At 39.8% G+C, this 17,796-nt stretch overlaps 1 protein-coding gene across 7 annotated transcripts in view; it reads right to left on the reverse strand.

The window, feature by feature from the left end:
- The window catches only part of CTNNA3 (catenin alpha 3), a 399,590-nt gene that overhangs the window by 106,282 nt on the left and 275,512 nt on the right, over positions 1-17,796 (reverse strand). For all 7 annotated transcript variants that reach the window (XM_086900642.1, XM_086900643.1, XM_023930192.2 and 4 more), the window contains one exon: positions 13,449-13,605. In XM_086900642.1, the coding sequence (XP_086756768.1) occupies positions 13,449-13,605 (157 nt within the window). The remainder of the gene's footprint in view (positions 1-13,448; positions 13,606-17,796) is intronic.

Here is a 17,796-nt window from a genome sequence, read left to right on the forward strand (position 1 = left end):
TAAAGAGCTCAAGGAGGTTGTTCTTGCTCTGAATACAATACAGAGCCAGCTGTGAGCAGCAGGACAGACTAGACCTTCATGTCCCATGTTTCAGGATTGTGTGATGGAGAGGGAAGAGCACGGGCACAGCAGGCTCCCGAAGGACTGGAGCACACCCTTCCCCAGCAGCAAGGCCTTTTACAGACTGTGACATACAATTGCTCTGAACATTTGCCACCGACCAGCAGCCTTCATTTAGACTTTTCTTTTGAGCTTGTTACCTTAGATGTAATAATTACTTTTCTCTCTTCATTTTAGCTAAGGGATAATGGAGAATTATTTGCCTTATAAAATCCTGTCACATTTTCCCTCAGTATGTGGCAGCCAGCTCAAAAAATACGCAGCATAACCATTTTCTTTATACTTGGCCTGGGCCTGTTCCCTTCATTCCATCACACTGCACAGCCAGAGCATTCATTATTCTCCTCAGAACATTCCCTCTCAAAAATTACAGGAGACAGTTTCCCTTTCTGTCACTTTTATAAACCTCAGGTAAAAATCCCGTGAGGCTTCTTTTTTCAGGAGACCCTGACCTACAGAAGGGAAGACACTTTTCCTGGCAATTTTCTCCTTTGTTTTTTCATTACCATTAGTTTTGCAGCAGCCTGCTGGAACTGTCTGTGGGAGAATGCTGAACTACAGGAGAGCATTTTCCTTCAGCATGTAAGCAGAGGACTGTGTTATAAAAATGCTCCAAAAGCCTTTGCTTGGTCTTTTGTGCCTCACCCTCCTGCCTGGTTTCAATGCAGAGTTGCTTAAACACCCAATTAATTAAAGCAGATAAAAGCTACAAAGGGAAAAATAATATAAAAATTGCAATAAATAAATAAAAAAAAAAGTTGTATTCTCAGTGCTGTGGAAGTCAAGATTCAATTTTCCATATCATTTGCTCTGCCAAAAGAGAAGAACTGAAGTCTGCACTTTTATTGCCCCAGGTGAAATACGAGCTGGCCCTAAACAGGACATAAATAAATTTGTTTTCTGCCCTTCTATGGCTGGGAAATAGAAAATTTATTGTTGCTTTCTAAATTCTGCATTCAGAATCCAAATCTAACTAAAATATTGTCTAACTTCATGAAAATATTTCTTAAAAACTCAGAAAGGCCTCAATAAATCATGAGTCTTGAAGTCTAAAATGGCAAAAGCATGTTTTCTGAGTAAGGGATTATCTGAAGGAATTAGTTTATGCCAGAAATTAGACTGAGACTTATGTCATTGGAAATGAAAAGTCTTTGGAACACGGAACTAACTAGCCAGATTACAGGGAAATAGCACCTACCTTACAAATCAATGCACAGCTCATATAACCTAGTTCATAATTTCAGGGCAGATGCTATAGAATGAAGAGCTGGCAATCTTCCCACTCCGGACCAAACAGCATGAGAAGAAATTTGCAATTACTAGGGAATATTCAATGTCTGTCTTTGTATCAGCTGGAAGGCTGGACAGTTTGTCACCTTCAAAAGATTTCATTTCCTCAGGTGGGCAGAGGGGAGAATTAACAAACGTGGTAATCTATTATCCATTTCCTTCTGCTAGATCAGGGGTGTAAAATTGGAGAGCTTTGTGTCTCCTGTTTCACAGCATGTGCAACAAAGCAGACTATTATGTTAAATGGCGGCTATTTCATTGGTTTATAAAATATTGTTAAAAGATAACAGCCATCTGCCACTGTTAGATAATTGCTCGGGTGAAAACACAGACTTCATGGTAATTACGGTAATATTCTCTTGTTACAGTTTTGTACCTGCTATAGTAAGCATGTGATCAACACCTAATAATACTTTTCAACACACAACAACCAATGCACCGAGGGGTAAGTGTTAACAGAAAAAAATTCATTGATGAGACAACTGGGGTAGGAAATTCCCAAGTCTCCCGACAGAAATGGTAACTTTTAAGCTGTGACAAACTTTGTGTCTGTTCTCCTGGTGGACACTCCTCTGCAAATTGCATTGTTTGTGATTGAGGAGTTACCTCTCACTTGCAGAGAGAAAAGCTGCCTCCTCATTAGATCAGTTTTCCCATAGAAGTCTAGGCTGGCACCATTTTTGCTCTTGCTGGAGGACAGGTGCTGCTGGTATGTTTTCAACTTGTTGGGGTTTTGGAGGACCTAAGTTTGGGAGGTGAGCTTGGTTTTATTGCACTACATCCACCAAATTTCTGGGAACAAATCTGATGTATCTGCTGAACTTAGGGGCTACAGAAGTCAGGGCCTAAGTCAGCCTTTGCACACCCCACGTACTCCATTAGCACTCTGATTTCATACCTGTTTTTTTTTCCCCCCCAAGTGCTAAGGGTTCCCAGCTTTGTAGCAAACAAGCACATGTCCTGTCCAGCTGCTGGAGGTTCCAAAGGTAGGCTGCCTTTGGATGACCAAGAAAACTCCCTGCTATGCTTGTGCTTGATAACAGCTTCACAAGAGGGGACCTTCAGGGAACACAGTCAGCTTCTGCTCACCTTGTGCACATCTGCAAGTCTGTTTTCTCATGTTTCACCTTGAAACAACAGACAGATCTGACATGCTGCTTCCAGGAATAAAAGCACACTCCAGTTTCAGAACTACAACACGACTGGAACCTGCTCTCCCAGATAAAGATTTTCTATCTTATCCTCAAAACACAGTCCCGCATTCTGCGCCACGGTAGCACTGTCACCTTAAACTCTTAATGCCATTGACCAAAATCTTCCCTTACCATTTGGTTGTGTTTATTTTCATGCCAGTTCTTGGGAACACTTGTATGTTTCCAGTAGGCCTCATTACAAAAAGCAAGCAAATCAATTCCTGCAAAGCTGCACAAAACCATTAAAGGCTACTGCCACAGCTGCAGCTGGAAAGCCATTAGCAAGCAAATAAACACACAAAAAATTACTCCAAATCTCCATCAAACCCATGCATCCTACACCATGCTTCAAAGGCTGCCAAATCTCAGCTCAGCCAAATCCCATACAAAGTGAATTCCAAATGCATCAGCCTTCAAAACTTTTGAGGAAGATGCCAGTAGCTTGCAAAGCTTGGGATGAGAAACTAATCTCTCAGCTAACAAGGTCTCAGCAGCAACTTACTGAAATTCAGTAAGAACAGAGCAGGAATTCAATATGAAATTTCAGTTACTAGATGGAAACCTCAAGTCACTGAAATGCCAAGTCCACTGCTGTACTGCACTACCCAGCTCCTTAGTCCTGCGTATTTGCTCGGTGACTTTGTGCATCCCATTCACTCTTACCCTCTACAGCTCTCCAGAAGTTCAGCACTAAAATACTCCCATCATAACCACGCTAACAAGCACAGAAAATGTCAATTTAGAAAATACTCATTTCAAATAGCAGGTTTTCATGGGACAACACTTGCCAGAACGGTTCCCAAAATCAGCCTGTGGCACATGGTCAGATCTGCTGGCTAGGACATGGCATAACCAAGCAGTCCCTAAGAACACAGACAGAACAAGCGTAACACATTGTAACGTTTACCCTTGAGTCTAAGCCAGGAGTGCTGCTAGAGCAATTCACATTTAAATCACTGTATCAGGACTGCAAGCTACTTCTGAGCTAAGGACACGGGACATGGATATCGAAGGGAGGCAGGAGACAATGTAAGATTTTCAATTAAAACACAATGGATACCGTGACATCAACAAATCTGCAGGAAGAAGACATTCCTTTAAAGAAAACTGAAAATGACTCAATGAACTATCTGTTTTGACATGGAGCATCACAAGCTCTATTTATTGTAATAAGAGAGTAAGAAAGATAGATTACTGTGGTGCTGACTTTTGAGGTGGTTGGGAGGAATCAAGGCAATCAGAAAGGTGTTTCTGCTGGCAAGCTGGTATAAACCACTGTATGAAAGAGAACAGAGAGATGGGAATAGTACAAAATGAAGAAGAGTCCAAGTAGCTCTGTAGAGCAGAAAGCTGTGTATCACAAACTGGAGGCACCAGGGAGGAGTGAGATAAGCACTGCAGCTGGTAACTGCATGCTGGATTTCCAAAAGGCTCTCAACTGCTACTCCCCGAGAGCTGAGATGGCAGAGGATAAATGACAGATTTACTGGTGTTACTCCTTTCAAGAGACAAAACAAGGGGCAGAAACAAGCAGACAGTCTTCCCAACTCTGGAAGCCAGCATTTCCACAGGGATTGGCTCTGAAATAGTGTAATTCAAAGCCTTCAAAAGTAATATAAAAGGAGAGTACTGAAGTAATAACGGAGGGAATTTTTCTTGTCTTGTCTCATTCCAGGCAGTCAAAATTGACAACAAAGAACTGAACACGGTATCACAGCACCAAGTGATCAGTGAATTAAGCAAACCAGCACAATGCCAATGAACTCAAATGTGGAGTGAAAAAAACCCCAAAGCCTACATAAAATACTGACCTATAAATTGGCTACTGCAGTTGAGCACAGAAATTTCTGAAGCAAATTAATAAAACTAGAAACACACCAGCTCAGAAGTACTTAAAGGCAAATAATGTTGTGATTTCCCAAAGATACATCTTTACCATCAGGTATTCTAAGATTCTGCAAATAGTTCTTGTCCTTACTTCCACTTAGAAATACCCATTTTAGCAAGCAGCACAACTAAACCTCCTCCACCTCCACAAGATCCATCCCCACGTTGTCAAAATGACAGCTATTATAATGTTGTGGAAGAAAGAGTTTTAAAAGAAAGAGTATGGAGAAGTGGAGGGCATTCCCAGAGAGGGCAAAGCAGTATGATGGTTTTGACAGAATTTCCAGGCAGGTCATTAACAGCTAAGAGCTGCATCACCGACACAAAGATCCAGCTCCTTGTCTTGATAAAAAAAGGGAAAAATTCCAGGCCATTTTCTTACAGGCCAGGTGAGAACAATGAAGAGGGAGCTTGACCATTTTAAGTTTAGCAAATTCATATTTCTCCTGAAGCACATTACAGTCAGGCTGAGCAAACCTGATTTAAAACTTACTGAAATCCACCATGTAATTTACCTTCCTGTTGGAACTGTAATTAAGTGCATACATCTCTACTTAGATTCTTATGCTTATTCTCCTACAAAAAAAGCAAGGCATGGCATTTTGCTATTGCAGGTGCCAGAAGGCCAGCATGAAAACACTGAATTTAATCTTAAGTCTCTGAATAGCATCTTGCTGGTTTGGGTTTTTTCCCCAGAATCTCCATTGCTATGCTAAGGGTGAATCTGTAATTGGCAATTTTTGTGATGTATTTATCTGTAAACATGCTACATGGACTGGAAAAGTGGTAATAAACTGAAGCAGAACTTTAAACCACTGGTGGAAAACAAATTATATCACAAGAGGTAAGCAAGACAGAAATCTGAATCATTCCCTTACTCCCTGCCCAAGTATTTACAGTGTATTTTGCAGTTTGAGTGACCTCAAATGTCCAGATTGCCATCAGAATGACTACAACTGTTCAAAGTGATGTGAAACAGCCTGGTCAAAATCTAAAACTTAATGCTATTAATACCTCCATGCTGAGACCTGGCCTCACCATACACACAAGTGCTGGTTTTTTAACACAATAAAAGATGTGACAATGTCCCAAAAGAAGGGTTATCTTGGCTCTACAAACAAGCCCTAGGGAGCCCCTTAGACCTCTCCATCTCAGAGTCCAGACAGAGTATTTCAGTACCCACAAAGATGAAAATTACTGTATTATTACCTTATCTATTTTGATTAGCCCAGATGACACCCAACACTTTGTATCTGACTTGAGCAGACCTGTGCATTCTGACAAAAAACAAGTGACCAGTGAGGCACATAAAGCTGTGCCTATAGAAGCACAGAACTGCACCAACCTCAGACTACCACCCTCCATAATGCAGCCTTAGTGTAGCTGCTCAGCATGATGAACACTAACAAGCATTCCTGAATCACTGAATAAAACCACAACACAATAAAGTACATCCAAAAAAAAGAAAACAAACAAAAAAAAGATGTCATGTGCTGTTTGCAAGTGGCTCCCTTAAATTAGCAGACAAAGCATTAAAATTTTACCACCCTACCCTATCCACACGTACTGGCATCTTGCAGAAGGCTTTCATTTAGTTTTAATGAGAAAAGGAGGAAAGAAGGAAGGACACTAGAAATTCTACAATATAAACTTCAAAGGAAAGAAATTAGATTTTGGTGTGGAAGAGGAAAGAAATGAGAAATTTTAATGGAAATGCACACTATGAAAGAACCAAGCAAATTTAGGAATAAAATCAGGAGAAATCACTTGTAAAATGGTTTCTAAACTTCAAAATGCTACAACACTGGATACAACCTCTCAGAACTTTTAACCTGAATTTCAGCACTTGCCATTAAAAAAATTTCTGAGCACATCTAGAATTTCCAATGGCATGTGAGAAGAATTTGTAGTGATGGACAGGCTCTTCCAGAGTAACTACCACTTTAGCTTGGATGCAGTTTGCTGATGTGTAACCTTTAGGATCACAGATCCTAAAAGAAGCAGGACCACTGCTTAGCAGACACAGTGAACAGAGGAGATTGTTAACCTCCTCTGCTGCTCTGCACCCTCCTCTCTCAGAACATCAGAGATTAAGTTAAATTAAGCTATTTTTAGCTTGAAGTTTGCTGGTTTTGTTGCAAACAAGAAAAGGGGGTTTTACACTAAAACCCCAGAGCTTTCTCCTCCTTTCACTTGTAACAAAAAGATATTAACACCCCCTTCATTTCTTGGCCTGTTTCCATCCTGCCTGCCTGCCTCCTATGGCAACTATAAATTATTCTTTCAGATTATCTGAGGTTCTGGGGGAGAAAAAACCCAGCACTGGGTAGAATGTGACACAATTATGGATAAATGAATATGATGCCAGCATCAAAGAAGTTATTTCTTAGGAACACCTTTATACAGAATGTGACACTGGGGAATGACGAACAGTTCAACAGCAGAGTAACTACCACAGGGCAGAGGATAAGGAAGGCTGGGTGATATTCAGAGAATATAACAAAACCTGGAAAAGTACTTGCATGTAATTGCATTTAGGGATATGAAAAGGCAGACAAACTAAACGGACATTAGTTGTTTTTTTTTTTAAAAAATGACTGATGCAAAGTAATTTTGAAGACATAGGGGAAAGGTCTGCCTCCATTGTACAAAATTGGATAATGCTACAGATCTGCTACATATTTGAAAAAACCTAGCTACCAAGAGGAAATACATCGGACTGGAAGATCAAGGGAAGAATTAATAACATTTTATATTAGTCTAATCTCAGTAAGCATTTTCTTATGTAGGAGAGAATGACTGTATCATCCAGAACAAGCTGTGACACTCTCCCAAAATGAGCCTCTCTGCCCACTGAGTACCAAACAAAAACAAGGAAGACTAAGCTTTGGAAATGTATTCAGCTGGAGATGGAGGAAGAAATGCTCAGCAGACTTGGTAAAAAAAATAAAATCACCTATTTAAGAACTACTTTTCCTAAAAAAGTTATGATTCATAACAAACACTGGGTTGATACTAATGCAGAGATGATGAAAAGCCTGCAACTGTCTAACTTAAGGTCTCTTAGGGATCAAGTGTGGCAGGAGTGAGAACTGCTCAGTGCAGTCAACGGTGCCTGAGTGCAGGGCAGTGTGAGCCAAGAACTGCCCAAACTTCACTCAGCTGTTTTATATTAATGTCTGTTTGTGATTGATGCCATAAAGCCTACAAAGAGCACCAACAATACACACAGGAACAGAGTTGAGACACAAAAGTCCATCTCATGTAGCTCCTCCAAAGAATGCAACAAAAACCAAGAATTAAAAAGCCTGGAACAGCTTGGAGAAGAACTTTACTAAACAGATACTGACTTCTGTGCAATCCAGCCAAGAATTAGTTCAATAAACCAAGAGGGTTCTGTCAGGATCTTTCCTAAAAGGGTTCAACTGGTTTAATACTACACAGAAATAACGAAGCACTAGGTCCCCATTCTCCAAAAAACCCTCTTACAGAAATACACTTACACGAATCTACTCTTAATTGATGTGATTCAGATGTACTTCATTCTTCTCTCAGTGATGCAACCAGGAGAAGGGATTTGCCAAGTAGATTTTTTTACATTTTCTTGCAGTGGATTAATACTAGTTCAGTGTTGGATTGCTTAAGCTTTCTTGTACAATAATAGCTAAGAACAAGCTACAACCAAGATTTGGACCACATATAACTGAAGAAGTTTCACACTAAATTTCTGTAGGATGTTGGAAGCTTGCCCTGCTCTGCACAAGATGCTTTAGTAGAGAATCTCCAGAGCTCTCTTCTAATCCCTGTTAGTCTTTAATTCTGCCATTTCATACACACCACATGGTCAAAGTCCACCTGACCCACTCTTTCTTAATCAACTACTGAAGATCTCTCCCAGCAGTAGGAACTGCAGCAGCAGCTGGGGCTCCAGATCTGGAGCTGTAAATGCTGGGGAAAGAAGCAAAGCTGGCTATTTGCTCCCTCTGTGACATTGGTAAATTACATCTTTAGAAATAGGCCTGTGGATAAAATACATAAGGTAGGTTCCTTTTTCCTGATTATTTTTGCTCGTGTTTAACTGAGAAATCTTCACTTAAATCAAACAAAAGCAGTCAAAAATATGGTGCCTTAGCTCTTGTTGATGGCCACAAAACTGCCCCCACAAAAAGGATTTTCTCCAATGGCTTTACTGAACATCCAGTCTTTTGCTGCTTTCCTTGAATTAGAATTAAGTTTATGATGGCACAGGCTTACATTAAAAGGCAACTTTTGTTCTGACACAGTGGCATCATACTGTTTCCCACCATACTTGGAAAAACTAAATGTTTAGATTCCAAGGGACAGATTTACAAGACTGGAAACATATCTGGCTAATCCATTTGGTGGGAGAAATGTGCAAGGTTTCCCTGGATCTGCTCTGAAAGTCTGCCCATCATCCCAGAACAAGACTACCATAGCAAAGTGAACTATGGCTCTTCTTATCAGGAGACACTGATTGCTCCCAATTCTTCAATAAAAATATTACTCCATTTTGCTTACTCAAGTTATCTTGAATGATCCTTAATCCCATCACAGAACATCCTCAGCAGTCTCTGAAGTCTTTTCCTGTTTAAGACCCCTCAGGCCAGTTCCTGTAAGGAGCTAATGTGTGGGAGCACCTGTGGATACATTATAAAATCCTGTTCTGTTCACAGCCCTAAGAGTGGCAGACTCCCCAGATTCCGGTGCAGATGGATTTTTGGCCCATGTCCACATCTGCCAATATCAATTTAGCAGCGGAAACTGCAGGGGGGAATTACACAAATCCTCACCTGAGGCAGAAATGTAAGTCAGTGCATTCACTATGACTTCATCAAGTAAAGAGCAGCAAACAAAACTGCTGGTGGGGAAACAACAAACTGGACATCAGACAAAACCCTCACAATGCCTAATGACTTATTACCTATTGTTTGGAATGTATTTACCTTAAAAGTAGTTCAATTAAAAGTGCTGATGCAATCACAAGGAACAAAAGGCACTTCAGACAAATTGTATTTTAAGAAGGTATATAGAAGGGCAGAGAGGACAGACTTCATTTTACACAACAGAAAAAGGCTCTGTGTCACTTGCAGACTGAACTTGAAGACAAATTTACTCAAACATGAGTAGGAATGAGAAAAGAGATGAACAAGGAAATGTTTTTATGAAAACCTGGCACTTCCATTTTGGCAAAAGAGGAGCTACTATTAAAGGAATGTAAGCATTATGATATTATAAATATGACAGAGCAAAACCCAAGACAGCAGAGAGGAGGCTGAAGAGAAAGCCCAGTTGATGAAATAATCTTAGTTTGGGCAAGGACATGAAGAGAAGGACACAGAAGTAGCACACAGGTCTGTCATTGCAAGCTCTTCCAGAAGACAACAGAAAAGGGAAAAAAAAAGGGACAAAAACACAGGTCCTGAGAATTTTGTGTATATAAACCCACTCCAGATCTTATCTATATGGTCCTTGAAAAAGTTCATTCTGGGACTAAAAGATCCAAGCCTTTTCTTACTCTTTTTCTAACACATGATAAAATTGAAATACTTACTAATTACAATTAGCCTGTCATTACAATTTCACACCATCATAAGAAGAGGCCAGACATACAAAGGAAGGAAATACAGACATTTCAGATTTTCTACCTACATCCACTAGGTTTCTTAAGGCAATTTTGAATAAAAGAGTATTAACACAGAAGAATCAACATTAGGAAACAAGCCTCAAACTCCATTTCAGGCTAATTGTATGAGGGAGAACACACTAAAGAGTCAGTTTACAAGAGCAGAGAGTTGAGGATAAAACTTCAGATTTACCAACATGAATGCAATTACAAGCATAACAAAACCGGTTTCCTGGAAATTCATGCATCAAATGCAACAGCACATTTTAATTTATGAATCTGTAGACTTCACACCATCATGATAAATGGATGACAGTAATTTTTAAACTTAATGTCAGTGGGTTGTAAAGATTAACACCCACATTCTTCCCTGCATAAATTAACTATCCAAAACCAACAGGCTGAGACTGATTCTCTGTTCCTACAAGGTGTAACAAATCTATGAACAACAGTATCATCATTTATAATGTTTCATAATTACAATTACTTTCTTTTTTTACACAAGTCATTAACTCTTCCTTTCCTTCATAAGGAACAGACCTCCAACTATTTGCAATCAGACCTCTTTTTCACTTGTAGAGACCTGATTTCATCTTTTTTCTGGTTCTGTAGTGCCACTGTCCTTTGAATAAAGTACCATATATAAATAGCAAGAATAAAACACAACTGAAACAACAAAAAAAATCCAATTTCAAGAAGATGCAAGAATCTGAGAAGCAAAGACAAAAAACCCCAAAAAAACGAAACAACAAACAACAACAAAAAACCACAACCATAAAAAACCCAAGCAGACAAAAGACAGCCAACCTTCCAAATGCTCACAATTCTCTTTCCCTGAGTGCCAGTGGGACAGGTAGGAATGTCAGAAATATCTCACCCCTCAATGAGTCAGAGAAGAAATTTAAAATGAACTTGAAAGTAGGCAATTCTCTTGTATGATGCAGAGTTCTGGGTCATCAGAACCACTAGGGAAGATGTGTTTACTGTATTCCCTAAAAAGTGTCCTGTAACTCTGAATGCAATTCTGACCCTCCTGGATTCCTCAGCACCTGCATGCTCAGCAACTCCAGCTCACACATGAGGAGCTGATGCATTGGCAAAGCACAGAACCTGTTTCCAAAGGAATCTGTTATTTCAAAAGGCATTTCCCACCCACAATGCCCACGTTGGCATGAGATGTACAATGCTAATATCTGTAGAAAAAATAGGGCCTTTAAATACAGGTTCTGGAATGTGTTTCCTTTCAAACACAATGCAAAATCCTCAATGCACTTTATCTTTCCTAATTACCAAGTAATTTCCAAAAAAGGGCAGATACCATCTTCTATTACCTTTCTAACCTTTCTATTTAGCCAGAGCAGTATATGAATGTTTTAATCCCTCAGAACACAGTAATGGAGCTAATACCCAGTGGAGTAAACCAAAAGTGGATTGCACTGTTCCTTACAATTACTCCTAATAATTACTTCTTTGTTCATGAATGAGTAAAAAAACCTTCCCAAAGCAAAATGGTGGCATTACCATAGAGAAACACCTTCTCAACACAGCACTTAAGAACAAGGATGACACTTGGAAGTTTAAACATATTAAATTAACATGTGCCAAAGGGTTCTACCAAAGCTTACAGAAGATGTTCTACACACAGTTTAAAGCAAATATAGCAGTGTTTACCTTTCTTGGACCTCATGGCATGTAGGCCTACACATCAGTGCTACCTGAATTTGTATCTGTTTTTACTTACTGTGAAATACTGTCAATCATTCAACTGTTTTCAACTAAAGAATAGAAATATACTAAAAAGCCAGGAGTCTTCTCTGAAATGAGCAGCTGTCCAATGACAGATTTTTCTTTCACACAATTACTAGAATGCTTAATTTTATTCTTCAAGACTTAAAAAAAAAAATAAAAAAAAAAATAAACATGAAATGTGCCATTTCAATTAATCATAGCTGTATGGATAAAAAGAATCATTTAGCTCAATGAATTTGATAGAAGACTTACTACTACAAAATCTCCTGAGTTCTAAAGAGCTTCATGTATTTTATTCATTAGCAATTGACTTGTTTCATCTCTTTATTAACAGCTTCAGCAATACCTGCATAAATTTCAGGAAATCTCAGAAACTGAACACTTGCACTGTAAGCAAGAGGCAGGTTCATAAAGCACTTCCATCAAATGCTAACTAACACTGGCAGAAAATAACTCTCAGGTTATGCTTTGCTGTACTAAGATGCTGAGATACACACAGGAGAGCAGCTATGAATATCTCAGCCACACTATTTGCACTAAGTTCTTCTACATTCAGCCCAAAGTCACACCAGCTGACCTTGCAAAGCAAGGAGAATCTCCCTGCCCCAGGAAAAGTCTGTATCCCACACCAGCACACCCACCAACGGCCTGCACAGCTATCTGTGCTCATGGTGGTTGCACTTCAATAACCACACCCTGGTGATGTCACATAAAACAAATACTACTAACTAATGGAACTAAGTCCAAAGAGAATGGGCAAGCACAGGGCCCACTGACCATACAGACACACAGAAATTAAACCACATTTAAGGCAGATAATATTAACTTTTCTTTCCCTTCCAAGCTACTTTAAGAGAAATCAAAAAAGGAGAATTATACAAAATTTACATGTGCTTCACAATATAAAGATTTTAGCCGGAGCAACACAACAAACAGGAATTGGGCAACTGAAATGCTTTTGTTAAATATTTTTCCTCAGTGAGGAAAAGTTCCCAGTTCCTCAGAACTGGGATCTTTAAACTGCAAAAAGAGAAACAAATGTTTCTTTCTCTCTGTCTTTTTTTTAAATGCTGAAGACATTCACTGCTTCAGTAAATCCAGTTTACTACCCAGAGCTTCCTCACTGAAGAGATCTGTAAAAGTACATTTTGGGTGACAAATATCTGTGGCACCAAAAGTTCCAGAAATTGTACTGTGCATTCCACAGCAACTGGAACAGAGGGTATCACAAGAACCTCTTGTTGGAGATATATGCCCAGGGATATGCACTTCCTTTCCTCAGAGACTTCTCACAGCTGCAGGGAGGATCTGAAACTGCAGAGGTAGATGAAGCTGTGGGGATGGATAAATGTACCCCTGTCACACCCACCTGGTCAGCCCCAGGGACTTCTGCCCAGCTCTACACCATGCACAGCAGGAATATGCACTGGCTGGGGACATGTGAGAGAGCAGCAATGGTTTCACAAATCATTATAAAGCCTCATCTTCACTGGTTTCCTATTGGAAAGTGATGAAAAGTTTTCAAAGCATATAAAAGAACAGCTAGATTTTGAAAATTATCATACCTGATACAGCAAGGAAATCATCAATACTTGTTATATCATCCACAGCTTCAGTAAGAACACGGATGTGATTCTCCCACGTACGCCTATAGATCTCCATGTTGTTTTTCACAACTTGACTTTTTGGTCTGGCAGCGAGAGCTAAAGCAGCATTAATAACCTGTACCAAAAACAGACAAAACCAACTAAATAATTATTTCTTCAGAAATCAAATCTTACATTCTATTTAACAAAGCAGCATTCCTGTTCTCCAAACAACAGCTTTGCCCAGTTTTTGGTTCTGTTCTCAAGCAGAAAAATACCAGTCAGATGTTGCTTAGGCCACTTTGCATCTCAACTCCAAAAAAAAAAAAAAAAAATTAAGAAGCTGATGGAAGAAGGTAGCAAAATCCCAACATTGTGGTTTTAGCTGGAAAATCACACTGTTCCAGTCTGCAAGATATCAAATAAAGGAGGTTTTTACTCACTCATACACCCTTCAGGCACACACTTACCCAAACAGCCAGTATCACTGCACTTCTGAGTTTAAGCTCTTGAACATCAAGAGCTTGTTGTAGAGTGCCTCCACAGAGAGAGAGAATCAGGCTCTGCCATGTCAAAGTGGGAGGCTTTGCCAGAACAGGTGTGGCTTTTAGGATGAGAGGCACGGGATGGAACTCATACTACACCTAGATAAAAGCAGCAGACTGGCTGTGCTAAATCAGCTCAGACTAAAACCAGAAATTATATCCACATGATGAGGGTAGATTTCATCTCTTTCAGAAAAGACTAACTGAAGATGCAAACACTGGATCCCAAAGTGATTATTTCTACAGATACTCCTTCAGCCAATTAGCTAGAGAGGTTTTTTTCCTAATATGGAAGTCTTTTGATGTTATATACACCAACATTTTTAAATTAAACTCACACATACACTGGGTTGAGGCTGAACATTAACCTTGCACTGCCCTTTTTTCCCTTCTGAAAACTGCTTATTTATCAAGGGAGGAATGATTTTAAGACAACCAAACACCACACAAAACACAGGGAGAACAAAAACAACACACCCTTGCTGCTGAGCATGGGAGAAAATTAAAAAGCACAGGAAGAGCAGCAGGAAAAGCAGGAAAAAACCAACACCTCAAATAAAACATAAGTTATCTTCTGCTTTCTGAAAAAGGAGGCAACCGTCCAAACTGCACACTGGCCCCGGGAAAGAGTCATAAAAAGACTTTGCAAGATACTTTAATAGACCAGAATATGGTGTTGCATTTACAAAGAGAATTCTGCCTTCCTCATTTTGGTCAGCTGGGTTCTTGACTTGGTAACAAACATTTGTTACAGCAAAGAAGAGCAGAAGCTCTGATACTGCCAGGTGCAAAAGGCATCAAGGCTGGCATCAAACAGGCACCACCTATGTACTGGGATACACTTATATAAAAGTGAGCATTCAAGTTGTAATTAATAGTTTTTCCAATTCTAACCCTAAACACCTGAAAATGTTGGAAAGCAGGTTTCAAGCAGTCAGCACATGTATTTCTGTCCAAATCATATATTTTGTTAGGACTCACAAAACTCCATACAGTGCCTATCCCTGCACAGTTGCACACAAGGTATCACCTCCAGTTTCTCTGTTTCAATAGCAATACCCAAGATACGTAACTTTCCACGTGCAGTGCAGTATATAAAAGCTGATTTCTGTTTGGCTCTACAGCAGCTTCCCCAACACTTTTTTAAGTAAGAAATTTGTAGGAGTTGAGGCTTTAACTTTTTTTAGGTTTTCGTTCCTATCACGCTTGATCCAATTTCACAGGATCAATTTTCTAAGCCAGGAGCTCAAAATTTCACCTCAATAATTCTTAGGTCACATTGGTCCTGTTTTGATTTACCACACTAACTAGTTTAGATTTTAAAATGCATCCATCAAGACTGAAATACTGAGCAGGTAATTTCTAACTTTTCTGTTTAAGCCTGTAATTAGATATTAACTGAAAGTCAAACTCTATTTCTGGTCAAATACAATAAAGTCTTTTTCTTACTGCATTTTCTTCTTTGTTTTAGCAGATTTACCAGGTTGTCTCTGCCGGAAGTAACAATGAGACTGAAAAAAGCTGTTTCAGTATTAGAACCAGCACATTTAATCTTGCCAAAGACAGGAAGAACCAACCTTTGTCTCGCCACACACAATAAAGAGGTGAACTCTTGTGAAGATCATCAACGATGTTATAGAATGTAGCCAGCTTTACAGCTGGGTACATTTAGAAATGCTGATGACCCCAAGGATCTCTGGAAATGAAGTCCCAGAGCCTGCAGTAACTATAGCCCAGACAGGTGGGCACCTGCTCTATCAGCAGAGACTGCACTGGCACATTTGATGGGCTGCAAACCATCACCTCCGACCACCTCAACAGCACAAACCAGAGCATTTACCTAAGGCTTCCCTCAGCAAATTCACAGCTGCAACTGAAAGCAGGTCCATCCCACACAAAGGCAGCTAATACTGAATTAAACAATAAAGGAGACACTGTCCCTTATGGCTTCCCTGGTAAATTGCTCTAACTCTTAAAATCTTATTAATAAAATACTTAATTGCACTTGGGATAAACATGGCTTCCGCAAGTGTGGAAACAACTCCTAGGAAAACAGCACAGAACAATTCAGACTGACAGCAATGAAATCAAAATGCTGTCATATGTAAACTGCAGAGCACACTACAGCTGCCTGGGAACCACATCAAGGTACGAGCCTTGTGAGCCAAGCAAGGCTGCTGAAGTTTGCCCAAGCACAGATCTACTGTCAGCTTTGCTCTATCTGGAACTGTCCCAAAGCCGTGATCCACATGCATGGTTCAGACTGTGTATTCTCCATCTGGTCTAACAAACCTGAAGACATACATTAACAAATAAGTAAAATGAAGGCTTTAAAACTTCTTCTCCTGTAAAAAGAAGAAAAAAAAAAATTAAAACAGGAAAAGAAAACTTCACAGTGGGGCATACTCAAACTCACCAACAAAAGTCCAAGTGGAAAATGCCACTTTCTTAGGCTTCATGAAGTTTATTAGCTTTTCTACTTTACCCCAACTATCATCCATGAGGTAGATTTTTCATCTGAATTGGCCTCAAGACACAATGAGAGCAAAACTTATCCGAAGTCCCAGTTTCCCCACTATTTCCTGATCTAAAATAAGGCTAACATTTGTTACTGGCCAATTAAATATAGCCTTATTCTACCTTATTACAGCATATTAGGCTGTTCAAATTTCATTATTACTTCTTCCCCGTTTGTATTTCTGTGCACAAATCTCACAGTCCAGGTGACCAGAAAGCTGCTACTACTCCTGCCCACTGCTGGGGCATTTCACTAGGAGCTAAATTACCAGTTTTCTAATGAGCCCTTGGACTTGTGAGCAGAACCCAGCAAATACAAGCTGCACAGCAGTAATACCCATATGTCCAGGATACATCATACTCTATACATTCCATCTAATGAAAAGCAGCCTCTGAGGTTTAACAGAGCAGTGATTACACAAGTTGAGAGAAGCTTGAGGACACAGCAAAATGATGACAGCAGTAAGATAATCCTACCTGTTACTAACTGCTGAACAGCTGGTTGCTACACCAAAATGCAGGCAAGTTAAAATGAAATCTGAGGCGTGCACAGACGTGCAGCTTTCAGGGATGTTCTCCTGTGCACACTGGCCTAAAACAGGGTGTGTGGGACAGAGAAACAAAACACCGTGACCATGACAGGCCCACAAGCCCACACCTGGACACTGCTCACACTGCCAGCTTAAAACTGGCACAGTTACTCCTTTATTGCAGAAGTCACTACTTGGGGACAGCACACATCCATCCTGCCACACAGGCAGAGAAGCAGGGCTCAGTGAGATGGTGCCTTTAGGGAAGGATCAATCATCCAGCCAAGGTCAGGCAGGAGACAACTCAAGGGTAAAAAGTGCATATGCAAGGTTGGATTGACATTACAAAAGAATACCTCTACAGTCTTTAGATTATAAAAAACACAGAAAGAAACTATGGCTAATGTCTGTTATGGCAGTGACTAGAGCAGAAGAAAACTAGAAATTTCTGAGAACCTGAATATAAGGATATTCTGAACACCAAAAACTGTTAGTCCCTCTAAGCAAAACAAGAAAAATACCTAAATTAATGCCTCGGGTTTTGTTTGGTGATTATCTTTCTTTTCGGATGAACAGGAGCTGGCCACCCAGCTTTACATTCACTTGCACATCCAGCAGATTGATTTCCAACAAAATTAGGTGGGCAAATACATCAACTTGACACAGTAACAGCAGAGCCAAGTTCAGTAAAATATTTCTCAAATAGGCTCAAGAAATTTACCTCCAAAAATCTAG

Source organism: Cyanistes caeruleus, chromosome 8 (assembly GCF_971803275.1).
Source record: "Cyanistes caeruleus chromosome 8, bCyaCae1.hap1.1, whole genome shotgun sequence".
NCBI lineage: Eukaryota > Metazoa > Chordata > Aves > Passeriformes > Paridae > Cyanistes > Cyanistes caeruleus.